The sequence below is a fragment of the Paramormyrops kingsleyae genome, chromosome 3, assembly GCF_048594095.1.
Source record: "Paramormyrops kingsleyae isolate MSU_618 chromosome 3, PKINGS_0.4, whole genome shotgun sequence".
In the NCBI taxonomy this organism is placed as follows: domain Eukaryota; kingdom Metazoa; phylum Chordata; class Actinopteri; order Osteoglossiformes; family Mormyridae; genus Paramormyrops; species Paramormyrops kingsleyae.
This window is the reverse complement of record NC_132799.1, coordinates 14,187,231-14,203,213: the sequence shown is the minus strand read 5'-3', so window position 1 is coordinate 14,203,213 and position 15,983 is coordinate 14,187,231. Positions and strand designations below refer to the sequence as shown.

At 42.4% G+C, this 15,983-nt stretch overlaps 1 protein-coding gene across 3 annotated transcripts in view; it reads left to right on the top strand.

Annotated features, from left to right (window-relative positions):
- The window catches only part of slc29a3 (solute carrier family 29 member 3), a 17,893-nt gene extending 1,910 nt beyond the window's left edge, over window positions 1–15,983 (top strand). For 2 of the 3 annotated variants that reach the window (XM_023822530.2, XM_023822528.2), the window contains exons 2-7: window positions 2,704–2,823; window positions 3,576–3,878; window positions 10,894–10,976; window positions 12,033–12,259; window positions 12,491–12,653; window positions 14,730–15,983. In XM_023822530.2, coding sequence (XP_023678298.1) covers window positions 3,618–3,878; window positions 10,894–10,976; window positions 12,033–12,259; window positions 12,491–12,653; window positions 14,730–15,375 — 1,380 coding nt within the window. In that variant the 5' untranslated portion in view covers window positions 2,704–2,823; window positions 3,576–3,617 and the 3' untranslated portion in view covers window positions 15,376–15,983. Of the gene's footprint in view, window positions 1–2,703; window positions 2,835–3,575; window positions 3,879–10,893; window positions 10,977–12,032; window positions 12,260–12,490; window positions 12,654–14,729 lie in introns of all 3 variants that reach the window. The other variant, XM_023822529.2, reaches the window with a different exon arrangement.

The following is a 15,983-nucleotide window of genomic DNA, read 5'->3' as shown; positions in this document are numbered from 1 at the left end:
TGTGGAGGATGGGACTCGAACTGGCGACCTTCCAGTCATAGGCACAAAGGCCTAACCCCACTGAGCCGCATGCTGCCTCCTCACATCCTGCCATCCCCTCTTTCTTTGGGGATTGCAGTAGAGAAAAGAGGAGTCACGTGATTTCTCACACGGAGAAAACGTTCATGCCCTCACTGCTATTTCTTTCACAAACCGAATCAAGCAAACCACAGAATGAACATGACTGTCATCATGTTACTGATGATAAAATATACCAGAATCAGGCTCAGGTTTGTCCACATATTGTACATCAGTGGATTTCTATTCCGATTTAAAAAAAAAACAAAAAAAACTTGTTTTTCATCTATCCATCCATCCACCTACCCACCTTCTATACCTGCTTGTCCTGTGCAGGGTCAGGGGGGTCCAGAGCCTGTCCCGGAAGCTATAGGTGCAAAGCAGGGCACACACACATACAGTCATGTGAAAAAATTAGGACACCCCATTAAATGTTTAGTTCTTTATTAAGAAATATCAACATATCACTATTCTTCTTTCAAATCATATGTGTAGATAAAGGTGATGTAACTGTATCACCTATGCAAAAAAAAAAGAAACAAATTCACTTGTTTCACAAAAGAAATTAACTAAGATGCCAATGCCTACTGAGGAAAAACTTAGGACACCCTGTGCCCTAATAGCTAGTATTTCCCTCTTTGGCTGAAATAACTTCAATGAGACGTTTCCTATATCCATCTATCAATCTCTGACATCGACTGGCAGAAAGTTTTCCGCACTCTCCAATGCAGAATTCCTTAAGCTGTGTGATGTTTGATGCGTGTCTTGCATACACTTCCTCTTCAAATCACCCCGCAGCATCTCAATAGGATTCAGATCCGGGCTTTGACTTGACTATTCCAGAACTCTTTCTTGTAAGCCATTCCTTGGTAGATTTACTGGAATGTTTTGAGTCATTGTCATTTGCATGATCTACCCCAACTTCAGCTTCAACTTTTAGACAGATGATCTCACATTGTCCTCAAGCACCCTCTGATATGATGAAGAATTCATAGTAGATTCTATGACGGTGAGCTGGCCAGGTTCTGCTGCAGCAAAGCAGCCCCAAACCATGACATTTCCACCCCCATGCTTCACAGCTGGCATGAGGTTCTTTTGCTCAAAATTTGTCTTTGGTTTATGCCAAACTGTCCTCTGTTACTATGTCCAAATAATTCAGTTTCAGATTCATCTGTCCAAAGCACATTGTTCCAAATGTCCCGGTCTTTGTCTAGGTGGGTCTCTGGCAAACTTCAGTCATGCCCTGGTATTTTTTTGACAGCAAGGGTTTCCTCCTTGCACAGCTCCCATGTAAACCAAACTTGCACAGTCTCTTTCTGATGGTAGATGCATGTACCTTGACAGCAACTGTGGCAAGAGCTTCCTGCATGACATGTGATGACATTTTAGGATTTTTGGAGACTTATTTCAGCATCTTGGGGTCTGCTCTTGGGCTGAACTTGCTAGGACAGCCTGCCCTGGCCATACTGGCAGTTGTTTTAAATGTTCTCCACTTGTAAATTATTTTCCAGACAGTGGAATGGCCTATTTCCAAACTGTCTTGAGATCTTTTTATATCCTTCCCAGACTCATATGCATCTACATGCTTCTTTCTGATGGCCTCAGAGAGCTCTTTGGATCTCACTTTGGGGATCCCACTCATTTCAACAATCAAGAGCAAACCAAACTAAATGTCTATGGTATAAATAAGACAGACTCCACCCAAAAGCTCTGTAATAATGTTCTAATCATTTTCACCTGATGTGGTGCACCTGAATGTAACTCTAGGCATTTTAAATAATAATGGATGTGAGGGTGTCCTAACTTTTTCCTGAGTGGAAATTGGCATCATAGTTAATTTCTTCTGTTAAATAAGTGAATTTGTTTCCTTTTTTTTGCATAGGTGATACAGTTACATCACATTTATCTACACATATGATTTGAAAGAAGATTTAATAGTGATATGTTGATATTTCTTAATAAAGAACTAAACATTTAATGCGGTGTCCTAATTTTTTCACACGACTGTACCTTCGGACAATATGGCAGCTTCAATTCACCTTAGTGTATTTTTGGACTGTTGCTGACTGTTGTTGTTTTCTAGTCAATGTAAAGCTATTTTGAAACGTGTTAAATTAAATGTCAGTTTTCAAAAATATCTTTTTACATCTTTACCTGCTGTCCTATATGTTCCCCAGATGTATCAGCCTGGTCATTTTTCTGTTCATGCTTTCTGTGCATAAAAAACCTTACTCAGATTTTGTAACACTAGGCTGCATCACGAAATCTGCTTTCTAGTGTAATTTTTTGGAAAATAATTCACATCATCTACGCATGTTTCAATGAGGGTGTATTATGGTTTTTAAAATTTTCTTTTGCGTTTTGTCTCAGATGTAGTGGAAAATGGGGAAATCTTACATTAGATTAAGGGTGTTTAAAGGTAGTTGGAAGGGTGATACAGTCTGAACTGTTAAACCTGGATATATTACGAGTTACTGTAAAGTAAGACTAATTCAGGGTTGGCCTACTTAATGACTGCTGTGGTGTTTGCGTTGAATGTTGGTACACACCCTCTGTATGTTATTTCAGGGGCATTAAAGCTGTGACACATGCTGACACATCATATGGGGGTTTGCTCACCCAGCTCTGTGTTCATCCTATCTGCAGAGCTACGGAGGCAGCAGGAGGGGGCCTCGTCCCTCAGTTAAACCCCAGGTTTGACTGGGCCTCTTGCACTGCGGAGGACATTACTGCGGTGACACAGGGGAGAGCTGGACCTACAATCACGTTAGTGCCTTGTGAGCTTGAAGAAATGCGTGTCTTTGTGTGTGCTTGGCTTTGCTGGTGAGCCTGCTGTGGTACTAAGACTTTTGTGTGAATACTGTGCATAACGCGGCAAATTAACCTTCTTTGCTAAACCTGCACCCTTGAGCAGCCCTACCGCCACGTTCAGTAAGCAGAAAACAACAACACTGCATGCAGTGTAACTGCATTACTGCAGTGTGGGACAGCTCAGTCCATCTTGGCTGACCTCTTCTTATCATAGCTGTGGGTCTGGTGCTGTGTTTTCATGCAGTGTGCATGTTGATTAAACATGTATTTAAATCTGGTTCTGTGGTTAGCTTTGTCTTGTTTTTATTTGATGTATGTACTGTACTATTAACTAGCAAGCACTGTAATGTACTATATAAAAATATTAATAATTATTATTGTTGTTTTTTGTTCTTGCCCTTATGATTTATTATATTTTACTATAACTTGAAGATCAGCCTGTTGTATTTATATACACTGATTTTTTTTTCGTGCTGTTTTATGTACACTGCAGTCTAATGTGCAAGATAATCTGAATTAGTTTCATATTTTTTGCCTGATTGGGTTGCCATCACAACCTCACACATGTTCATCTTTCCCCCCACCCCCCCATCTCCTTCCTCATCCCCTCTGTCACACTCCTTCCTTACCCTGCTCCCCCTTTTATGTTGTCATTTGTTTGTCGCCTCCCCCTTTCCCATGAATGTATTACCCTGATGCCCTTTTAGGCAAGCGTGAACTCCTAGTCGAGCACCACGGTCACCTCTGCCATGCCTGAGGAAGACAAGGACGAAGGCCTGGATGTGGCAGGTGACGAGGCCCCCCTGCTGGCAGGGGAGCACCCCGTGGGGACTCTGGGTGTCCGGCACCAGCCGAAAGACACCTACTGCCTGGTCTATATCATCTTCTTCCTTCTGGGCCTGGGCTCGTTGCTGCCCTGGAACTTTTTCATCACAGCCAAGCAATACTGGCTGTACAAGCTGAGCAACGAGTCTGACCTGGGCCACGAGGGGCCACGCTCCGACCTCAGTGTGAGTGTGGGGGGGTGCACTCCGACCTCAGTGTGAGTGTGGCGGGGGGCGTGCTCCGACCTCAGTGTGAGTGTGGCGGGGGGCGTGCTCCGACCTCAGTGTGAGTGTGGGGGGGCGCGCTCCGACCTCAGTGTGAGTGTGTGGGGGGAGGGCGTGCTCTGACCTCAGTGTGAGTGTGGGGGGGGTAGCCGTGAGCCCTGTCCTCAGTGTGAGTGGGGGGGGGCGTGCTCTGACCTCAGTATGAGTGGGGGGGGCGCACTCCAACCTCAGTGTGAGTGTGGGTGGGGGGGTAGCCATTTTTTTAACTATTAAAGTGATCAATCACAGGCAGGTCCACATAGATTTTCTATAATGTGGTAAGAAAGCTTGTCATGATTTCGGTATTGAAACGGTGACACCATCTTGTCTGGCAAATTGTGGTCACGCTAATGGACACATGAATTTGCAGCGCAGCAGCCTATCTCACAGTCGTTTCTTTATTCTGTATAAGTTTACTGAGAAACATGCACGGACCAAATATGGCAACAGGCAAAATATCTGACTGTTCTGAACTTGTAGAAAAGACAGGGGCAAGAAACGATGTTTTGGCTTAAGAATATACAGTGGTACCTCGGTTCTCGAACTCACTAGAACTCGAATTTCTTGAAAGTCGAACAAACCAGTTTGACCTAGAACTCGATCTGAATATCAGAAGTCGAACCGTGAACGCTGACCTAATATAAATTGCATGCGCCAGGAAATGAGTCATACTACAATGCAATTCTTACTTGAATGCCTTCTTCACAGACTGGACGATTAACCAAATAAAGCAGCGCAACATTACAGTAACTAACAATAAATAAACCACTAACTTACATGTACTATTAGAACATTTATGTCATTTATTTAAACTTTATTTTACCAGGTAAATTAACTGAAAACCAGTTCTCACTGCTTCAGGTGATATTCAGGAGAAATAGCACGTTACGCATCGGAACTGCCTGGGATACAAACGTCATGCGTGTAACTAAACTCTTCAGCCAATAAGGGCAAAGGTGTGTCGTCACGGAGGCAGTTCCAGTTTGTGCAACCGGGTGAGAGGTCCCAATGCATCTAACTGTAATGCATTGCGTCAGGATCAGAATGCGTTGCTTTAAGCCAGCGCAGTAAGCAAGTCGAACGCACCCGATGACCAGACTGGGGAAACAAACTGAAACGCGGATGAAATACAGAGGACTAATGACAACAACCAAAAACAGCTGATCACATGGGGATCACACACGAGGTTAACGAGGGGGCGTGGCACACGGAAGGAGCGGACGATCGGGGCAGGACAGGGGTAATGTTGGGATAAGATCTTTATCGTTTTGGAAGTCATTAAGAAAAAAATGCTCTTCTTGTTTTATCCTGTTCATTTTGTGTTTAAATGCTAAAAAAAAAAAAAAACATATTTAGGTGCAATTTTGGGGTGCCTGGAACCAATTAATTGGTTTTCCATTATTTCTTATGGGAAAAATTTGATCAGAACTCGAACTTTTTAGGATTTAGGATTATAGAACCGAGGTACCACTGTATTTAAAACTTCTTGTTCTTGTTGAACTAGGTTTTAGTCAACTAATTTGTAACTCGATCTGCGTCATTTTTGTTAGACTAAAATCTGCCCAATTTCAAAAAATCTGTGAATGACTAAAGCTAAATAAAAACACCTGCCAAAATAACACTGAACATTAGCTTATCGAATTCATTAGTAAATTTAATATTGAAATTGCATCATTATCTAATTTTGAAATTAGATTTATACAACTACTGTTGCCAACAAATATACTGTAGCAGTGTAAGCATATCTTAAACCCCAACAGCAAAGTATATAAACATTTCCCCATAATTATTGCCTCCTACTTCCATGGAAGGCAAGCTGCACCAACCCACCAAATACTAATCAACCTTCCATCAAATCTGCAATAGTGCACCCCACATAATAATGACGTGAAACAATTAGGACACCCCATTAAATATTTGCTTCTTTATTAAGAAATATCAACATATCAATATTAAGTCTTCTTTCAAATTATATCTGTAGGTAAAGGGGATGTAATTGAATCATCTATGCAAAAACAAGAAACAAATTCAGTTATTTAACAAAAGAAATTAACTGAGATGCCAATTTCCACTGAGGAAAAAGTTAGGTCGCCCTCACATTCATTGCTATTTAAAATGCCTAGAATTAGATTCAGGTGCCCCACATCAGATAAAAATGATTAGAACATCGTAACAGAGCTTTTAGGTGGAGTCTGTCTTATTTAAACCACAGATATTTAGTCTGGTTTGCTCTTAATTGTTGAAGTGAGTGATGTCACCATGGTGAGATCCAAAGAGCTCTCTGAGGCCTTCAGAATGAGAAGATGATTGTAGATGCATATGAGTCTGGGAGGGGATATAAAAATATCTCAAGACAGTTTGGAATCAGCCATTCCACTGTCCGTAAAATAATTTACAAGTACAGAACATTTAAAACAACCGCCAACATGACCAGGTCAGGCTGTCCTAGCAAGAGTCCAAGAGCAAAACACCAAGATGCTGAAAGAAGTCTCCAAAAAAACTAAAATGTCATCATGGGACATACAGGAAGCTCTTGCCACAGTTGATGTCAAAGTACATGCATCAGAAAGGGACTGCACAAGTTTGATTTACGGGAGAGGTGTGTGAGGAGGAAACAGAGGAACGAAATAGACTACTGAGTAGAGGAATAATTGGCTGAAGAGTTCTTACACCTGGGCTTGAACAGGGGATCTAAAGGTCATCTCAAAAACCTGCATACACACTGGCCCTTTGAAGATAACATTGCCCACCACTGCTCTAGGTCAGACGAAACAACCAGAGTATTGAAAGAGAAGCAAAAATCACTGCAGATACCATAACACAAGTTCATTCATGACAAGCCCCCCAGATGGAAATCAACCTGTGCCATGCCAGAGAGGTTTGTCTGTGCTGTTCTAGCAGAGAATCTTAAAAAATGGCATCTCATGCCCAAGAACAGTGACATTATACTGGAAATGTAAGAGGTGTGCTACTTTGTGACCACTGAGTATATTTACAGTTGCTCTCAGTGTTGAGAGATCCTGCTCTCTATCCTGTTCTTCCCTTGACATGGAAAATCTGTTCATGTATTAGAGAAGATGAATCTAACAGTATCCTGGCCAGTGAGATGAAGGGAAACATCAAAACTGACACAAAGAAACATTTTGAAGATACCAGAACATTGCTACCTATCTTGAGCCAAGATTCAAGGAATCTTTTGTGACTCTGGAGAAAGGTGATGGAAGAACTTCAGCTCAGACCATCCATAGTTCAGATACTTCCGGCAAGGATAGAGGGTCGACAGAAGCAACACAAGGAAGAGGAACAAGTTATAAAGAAAAAAGACCAGAAAAGATTGTTGTCCAACATCATCACAGAGAAACAAGGTAGCAACCAGTGGAATTGGGAGTATAACAGAGGTCCATCTGGCAGAACTGTTCCTTAAAAGCCTCACGTTGAATCTGGGCATACTGCTGCTTTGCCCATTCCAGCACATTCTCCCAGGTAGGATCTCTGTGTTCCTGCTCCCTGCTGGGCCTCGGTCCTTCTGGCTTAATCTGCTGTCCAAGGCGAATGAGACTGACCTAGAAGACAAAGTTATCGTGTTAGTCTTTTTGGCAAAGGAACTACATAAAACTCATTTTAGAGTGAATATGTTGGGGGCAGTGAGACTGTTTAGTTATTATAGTTCTTATTAAATTAAGCTTAAGTTATTTAGGTTTATTTAAGGTATTTCAGTTTGTTAGTGAAACACTTTTGTATTGATGTTGACTGCTGAAAAAATTAACTTCGTTTGTTATTTAAAGGTTATTTTATTAGAAGATCTAGTATAGATTTTGTTTTTATTCAAAAAATATATATAAAACTTATAAATGGCAGATAAAATCCAAAACAATAAATCCATTGACTTTTGGGCTATAAGATTTAGTCTTTTATTGTTTTCATTTTTTTAAGTAATCAGGTAAAAGTTATTTATAAAGTGCCTTTCACAAGCAAAGGTCACAAGGCACTGAACAGTATGCATATACAACTGTAAAACACAGAAATTCAAGCAACATAGATTAGAAAAAAAACACAGTAAAATTATCCAAAAGCCTGCTTAAACAGAAATGTTTTGAGTTGGTTCTTAAATATCTCAGTTGATGGAGCAGATCATAAAGACACTGTACACCATAACCTTGGGGCCACACACTGCAATACACAATCCCCACGGGTCTTTGATCTGGTACGAAGAACTGAAAGGAAATGCGATTGTGTAGATCTCAAAGTACAGCCGCAGGAATAATGTTGCAGAAGGTCGGTGATATATTGGGAGGCGTGACCATGAAAGGCTTTGTGGGTGAGTAGCAAAATTTTGAATTGGATGCTGTATCCCACAGGGAGCCAGTGTACGGAGGATGTAATTGAGGTTATATGAGACCATTTGTGAGAACGTGTCATGGTATCGTATCGGTATCGAAAATTGTGTTGCTAGATTTAGTATCGACATCAAAGTCAAAATTCTAATATCGTGACAACCCTAATGATAAGATTGGTGAAGTCTCTGAAATACTGTTCCACTTAGCAGTATTATGTTAATAGTTCTATGATTAAAAATCTAGTTAAATGTCCAATCGAATAATGCCAGATAAGGGCTTGTGAAGGAGATGTTTCTGCTTAAATATCAGTTTAGCCATCTCATGTGACCCGAGTTTTAGTCTTTGCATAAAAAATGGGTAGAAGTGCTGGTGACCTTTGACCTCCGGAACCGGGCTAACAGAGTCCGTAGCTGTTTGAACTGATGTCAGACCTGGGTCAGCTGAGCAGAAAAGTCATGAACCGGCAATGACCATAGAGAATTAGCTGTTTGGAAGAAAGAAGAATAACAAAGTGAAAATGTTTAATAATTTAAGTGTATTTTAGATGTTTTTTTAATTCTAGCTAAAAGCATCATATTTTCTGTCTTAAAGATGGCAGATCCTCAAAGGTTAGTTCTGTATATGTTGCTGAATACTGCATTTTCTGAATATGTTTAATGGTTTTTGTTAATATTTTAAAGTCTCTATCATTAAGCTTAAATCTGTAACGGAAAGCCTGGTAGGGGCTGGAACACTTTGAGTGAGTATGGGCTTGCCACGGTCAATGGGCCCAGAATCCATTTGCAGTAGGAGAAACCAGACCATGTGCTAATTGCTTGTAGATTTTTCAGCATACATCTGTATTTATTTATTTATTACATGATAATGAAAAAAGTTGTTTTATTGTTTTAATATGGTGCTTTATAAACATTCAGTATGGGAAGTAAGTCAAGGGTGTAGATGTTGTGAACATAGATTGGTGCAGGAAACATTTAATAAGGATTTTTCACCTATATTGAAAGTTTGGGTTAATTTGTCCAGTGTTCTTGTCTGTGTTTTTAATGATTTTTGAAGACCTAACATGCTGCGGGCACAATCTAAGAATTGTACTGCTGGATGCTGCCTTTCTTGTAGAAATGTAGTGCCTTTTAATTGGTTTACCTTCCTCACTATTCTGAAAATGTCAAAAGGATAAGAAGGAGTGCACTACTAATTGTAACATTATGCCGTGAAAGTGCTGATGACAGTGTTCAGGGAAGCACTCCACATGGAGACGTGTTGCTAGGTGACGGAGACCGTGCCACTGAGTCAGATGTGCACCAGGAAGGTCCCGTGACAGCAAGCCAGCAGTGAGATCCCTTTCATAGCACACGGCCTTCCCTGTGGATCTCATGGGAAGTGAGCTGTCAGGTAGGGGAAGCGTGGAGTGCTGGGAAAGAAGCACGACAGATAGGTGATTAAGGAGAAGGTACACCCTACAGTAGGGCTCTTCAAGTCTGGCTCTCGATTCCAAATCCCGGTTTTCAGCTCTCACAGGTAGTTTAATAATTACCGATTCTGATTGGCCACAGGGGCTTCACACCTGGCTCACAGGTAAAGGAAGCAGAACTCGACCCTTGAGGACCGTGATTTGAATAGCCCTGCCCTAAAGTTTATGACCTGAAGACCTTAATGGAACATGTACCAGCCTCCAATCCCTACCCGTGTCATTTTTGTTTTCATTTACATGATGTGAGAGACCATGTAACCAGTTCTCTACACCACAGTCCCCAGGAACAAACCTAATTCACAAAAGACTGCTGCCTTTCCCTGCGGCTCAGAGCATGAGAGAGATTAAGATGCTGTTTCAGCTGGTATGGAAAGTTCATAGGGAAGGAGACTTTTGACTGGTCATGTGATCTCTTGTATTTGAGGACACCATCTTCTCTAGTGTGCTGCCCAGTTGAAGAAGGTAGAAGGTGTAGTGCTGACAGCGTGTTCCCAGGAGGACGGCAAATAATCTTGCCTTTATGGTGTCTCCTTCCTTTCCACTTCCCTTTTTTCGAAGCTGTGGTTCTTTGCAGGGAAAAGGCAAAAAATTGTTTCGGTTTCGTCAGTCGCTGTTTTTTTCGTTTGTTTGTTTAGCTGTAGAGTGTCGATCCTTGTTTGGTGTCAAACTGTTTCGTAATGCTGCAGCATGAGATGCAACCTCACGTAAGCACGGCAATATCTTGTCACCATGCTTTGAAACTCAGTAAACGAACGTACTGCAGGTGAGGCTCACAGTCAGCCTCAGCATCGCTCTGCATCATGCTTCTGTATACGTACCACACACTGACTGATTGTGCCACTGGAGCTCGTTGATGTTGCCATCGATCACAAACCTCCCATATTTTAATAACGCCTGATATCAATCTACATTAGACACTGACTTGCAGAAAAGAGAAGAGTCTAATGTGAGATCAGCATCAGATGCCCGATTTGTTGTAATAAGAGAAACTTCTGTTGTTACACATATTTTGACAGAGAAGGTATGTTAAATGTGGTGTATTATGTAATCTGAGATATCAGGTTAAACATGTGTGGACCTGCAGCGCCTGAAATTTCTGGCCGGGGTGTTTAACGGTGTTGTGTGTCTGTAGGACTACTTCGAGAGCTACCTCTCCATTGCTTCCACTGTGCCCTCAGTGCTGTGTCTGGTCCTAAACTACCTCCTGGTCAACAGGTATGTCACCATTTCCAGCAAGCTTAAGAAGCTCAGGACTGTGATAAATAAGTCACCCCAATAAATCTTTTGCTTCACTTTGATATTCTCTTTAAAACTAGTTTGGTGGAAAAACTGTGCAAAAAGGTGCTCAGCTAACTAGACTAACATACGGGTAGAACTTCAGATTAACATCAGTGGGTTAGAATATGGCAGGGCTGCCCAACGCTGCCCCTGGAGAACTACCCCCCTCAGCAGAGCTTAGGTGCAGCCCTTAATTTAACAAATCTGATACAGACAATCAGGCCCTTCAGTAATATCTCAGTATTAGAGCCGCCTTAGCTTCAACATAACTGGCTGCAATACTGAGATGTTACTGAAGGGCCTATTTATCTGTATCAGGTGTGTTAAATTAGTGCTGCACCTAAGCAGTGCTGGGGGGTCGTTCTCCAGGGGCAGGGGCAGGTAGCCCTGGAATATGGACTAATCTGGATCAATGTGCTGAGTACTGAACAAGCAGTCTATGTGAACCATTTGGACAACAAATTCTTGCCCTGCAGTGGGTCTGAAAAACTCTATTGTTTAGGACGTGACTCAGCCTTCTCCAGGACTGCTTGTTGGTCAGTGTTTATGCAGCTCAGAGTAATAAAGTGATAAAGACTGGTTTTTAGTCCAGCTGACTTCCCACGTCCAATCAGGACATCACACTGCTGACGGCTCGGGGACGGCAGGCTAACAACGCCCTGTTTTTCACTCCCCTTTTAGTGGCATTTAGTCTAATGAGAAAACAACATGTTTCTGAGATACTATTCAACTCTGCTGTCTAGCACTTGCTGCTAAGCGCCTGAATTATCCAGATCAAGCTAGATTTTACAAACAGGAGCCGTTTAATTTCATTATAGGCTTATTTAGCTATATGCTACCTGACAGACCTATATCGTTTTGTCAGGTTGCAGAGGTTGTTTGTGTTATAATCAAACGTGATGTATCTGCGTGTAATATTTGGTGAGCTGAACAGTGACACATTCAGCGTCAACCACTTCAGAAAACAAAGCATGACCACATGCATGTTGACAGACTCTCCTCAAGATTCCGGATCCTCACCTCACTGGGCATGATCCTCGCCGTCTTCATCGTGACCACGGTCCTGGTCGTGGTGGACGTGTCAGACCACCAGACTCAGTTCTTCGCCGGGACTCTGGCCAGCGTCGCCCTGGTCAGCGGGGCCTCCAACATCTTCTCAGGCAGTGTCTTTGGGATCAGCGGCCACTTCCCCATGAGGATCTCACAGGCGCTCATATCTGGTAGGTACATGGCAGAAGAGTGAGAGGCACATACATTGTCCTGAGATGGACTGGCATCCCATTCAGGGATTGGATAAGCAGTGAAGGATGGATGGATGGAAATCCACCATATAAAGAAAGTTTACAGCACATTATGGCTGGCCATTAGCTAGCATTCACATGTATATTGGTACCTGATATACAATCAACCTGTAGTTATTTACCTTCCATTCTGTTCCATGCACTCCTCAGGTCAAGCCATGGGGGGCACTCTGAGTGCAGTGGCATCCATCGTGGACCTGGCAGTAGCCAAGGATGTGACAGATAGCGCTCTGGCCTACTTCCTGACCGCAGATGTCTTCACACTGCTCTGCATCGGCATGTACCTCCTTCTGCCCAGACTGACATACTCACGGTCAGTGGCTCCACCATCAGACAGAAATCCCAGAATCCACCAGTAATGATAAACTCTGCAGTCCCCAACTTTCTCCATAACTAATGGCAACATCAGTTCTTGTATTAATGACTGTAAACTGCACAAACTTCTTAGCATTTCAGTTAATGACTATAAACATCAAATAGTTTCACATTTTTTCCAGCGCTTAATGATTTACAGGAATAAGTGTAATTCAGTGGTTTCCAAGCATTTTCTTGAGCAATCGCCATTAATTTGGTATATTTCACAGCCAGCGCACCTGACTTGACTAATTATGAGCTTGAAGATTAGCTGATTAGCTTAATCATATTATCCGGTGGTGAAATAAAATATTTGGCATGGCTGGGGTCATTTGAGGAAAAGTTTGGGGCTGGCGCAATAATCAAATTACGAAATCCAAATCACTTCCATGGACTCTTAACTTTGGACAATCAGACACTCTCAACTTGAGATTGTGAGGCTTCAGGGAATCAGGGAGACTGTGACAAATAAGAGGAACAGATTGTCGGTGTGACAGTGTCACATCTAAAGTGGTCTGGAAAACCACAGCTGAGTGAAACTCGGCAGCTGTCGAAACCTGACTCTTGTGTTGAGTTTCTTGATGTCATGTTAATGAAGGCTTGCACACCGTGACCGTTAGCTAGACCCCTATCCATTTTGGGGGTTGGATGGACAGATCAGGCTCAAAGAAGAAAAAGAAGAAGAAAAAGACACTTTGTATAATGCACTACTTAGCCAGTAGTTATTTTCTCATTTAAAATATAAATATATAAAATATCAAGGGCTGTATTATGTTATTTAAGAAGGAGGAACTGACTGCAGTTCCTCTATTCACACCAGGAAAGTAACAGAAAGGGGTCTGACAGTTTCGCTGTGGTTGGAAACATGCATCATTTACGATTACAAGAGTGTAGCATGAAAATATTTAGGTCGTCATTCACATCAGTCGACAAACGCTGTAAGCCTCCAGTGAAGTTAATTGATGCGAAATCTAGGACACTAAGTCTGAATAATGTTAACTTTGCATGACTGAAATGTGTTGTGGGTGTTTTTTTAATGACAGATAAGTTGTTTTCAGCTTATTGTTGTTTATCTGCTGACTCGTAGTGGATTAGAAATTCAAGGTAAAGTTTAGATTTAAAAAGATCAATGCATTTCAAGCAACAGAGAGGCCTGACAGGAAATTATGTGTGTGTGCATGTACTGCTCTCTGTTTGGCGTGTAATCTGGTGTCTGTCTGCTCTGCGCTACAGGTAGACGGAAGACTTTCAGACTGATTGTAGGTCATTATGGTTCAGAACATCTCCAAAGTCACAAAGGGAAAAAAAAGACTCTTAATGGTATAAACTATGAGTCTAAAAACTTGCTTCTAGTTGGCAGCAGAATTATGAAAAGTGTTTTTTTTTTTCTACCAGGATGACAGATCTGCCCATAATTCTTGCCAGAACAGTGTACCAACAAAGACAACACTGCGGTCACACTAATTATCACCGGTGCCTGCAACTTCTGCCAGAGGATAAATTCTAACACTCTAGCCCTCCTGAAGAACAATGAATGTTTGAGGTTTTAAGTTTATAATTATTAAAGTTTAAATATGAATGGGCTGAAGATTTGGAAATAAACGGCCATCTGTGCGTCAACCAGCAGTTTCTCATGAGTATGACTCATCAGCCTCAGTGGAGATCAGAGCGCTTCTGCTCAGTGAATCATGCTGTGACCGGATCAGCACTTTTTATTGATTAAAGTGCACTGATTGATTAAACACTTAGCTAGTTGGAGGATATATGCCAGACAAACATATTTATATATGGGGGGGAAAAAATCTGCTGCAGAGCATTAATCGTCAAGAAGTCCGTCAGGGGGAGGGAAGTACTTAGGAGATCTTCCGTGCACATTCCTGGAGGAACTGACCGGCTATTATGTGACTGCCTGGCGCTTTTAATATCAGCTGGCTCTCCTGTTGAGTGGCGTATCTCAGAATAGCATTAAGTTGTAAAGGAAATGTCTGGTCAAGCATAAAGACTGTTGTTTATCAGTGTGCCCCCCCCCTCCCAGGTACTACATGTCCATGGCAGCTTGTAGTAGCACTGCGGTGCTGCCTGACAGGCTGTGTGAAGAGAGGGATGGACCAGTGAGATCCAGAGAAGAGGTCTCCATACCACCGCTGAAGCCCATCTTGAAGAAGACTTGGGTGCTGGGCGCCTGCGTGTTTTACGTCTTCTTCATCTCTATCATAGTCTTCCCAGCCGTGTCGTCTGGGATTCAGTCAGTGCACCAGGACTCTGGCAGCCCCTGGACCACCACCTACTTTGTGCCTCTGACCAGCTTCTTCCTGTACAGCGCCTCTGACTTCTGCGGACGACAGGCCACCGCCTGGCTCCAAGTGCCAGGTCCCACCAGTCAGGTGTTGCCGGGGCTGGTTCTGGCTCGGACAGTCTTGGTCCCACTCTTCATGTTCTGCAACTACCAGCCCCGGGACCACTTGCACACGGTTATTTTTGGCCATGACCTCTACCCTGTGATCTTTGTGTCACTTCTGGGCCTCAGCAATGGATATCTGGGCACACTGCCCATGATCTATGGGCCTAAGGTGGTGCCACGGGACCTGGCGGAGCCCACCGGGGTGGTCATGTCCTTCTTCCTCACCCTTGGCCTAGCTGCTGGCTCGGCCTTCTCTGTGCTTATCGTTCACTGTATCTGACAGGGGATCTAGGACTGGGGTATGGATAATGATATCCCATCATGCTCTGCAGCTAATGGAGCTGTAGTGGCTAATCATGGTGCTGACGCTATTCTGATCCCTGATCACCCCGTTTCTCTTCTACGTTTGACCTACGGTTCAAGGGGGTGATGGGCCAGTGCTCTGCCCCAACATTCATTTTGCTGTCAGTCTAAAATGTAGTATGTAACACAGTGGTGCAGGATCTTAACTTTTGTTGTGTGACTTTTAAGTGTATTTTATGGTGATCTTAACATGTTTTTACGGTGATCAAGATCTTGCGTTTGGTAGGTCAGCTGTAATTTTGGACCAAATGTAACTAGGTTGTGGTTTTTAGGGGGTAAATTCAGTTTTCCCCTTAATCAGTGTAGAAAATGTTTGACTTCAGGGACATTTTTTTTTTTGTGGACAAGTTCTCTGTGCAAATGAAACCAGCAAAAAACATGTCTTAAACAGTGTAAATCATTTCTGACTGACAGATCATTCCACATAGAACAGCTAAATGCAAAACAAAATATGATTTATTCCTTTGCTTGACACTGACTCTAGATTATTAGTTTTACACAATTAAACAATTCTAACAAAAATTG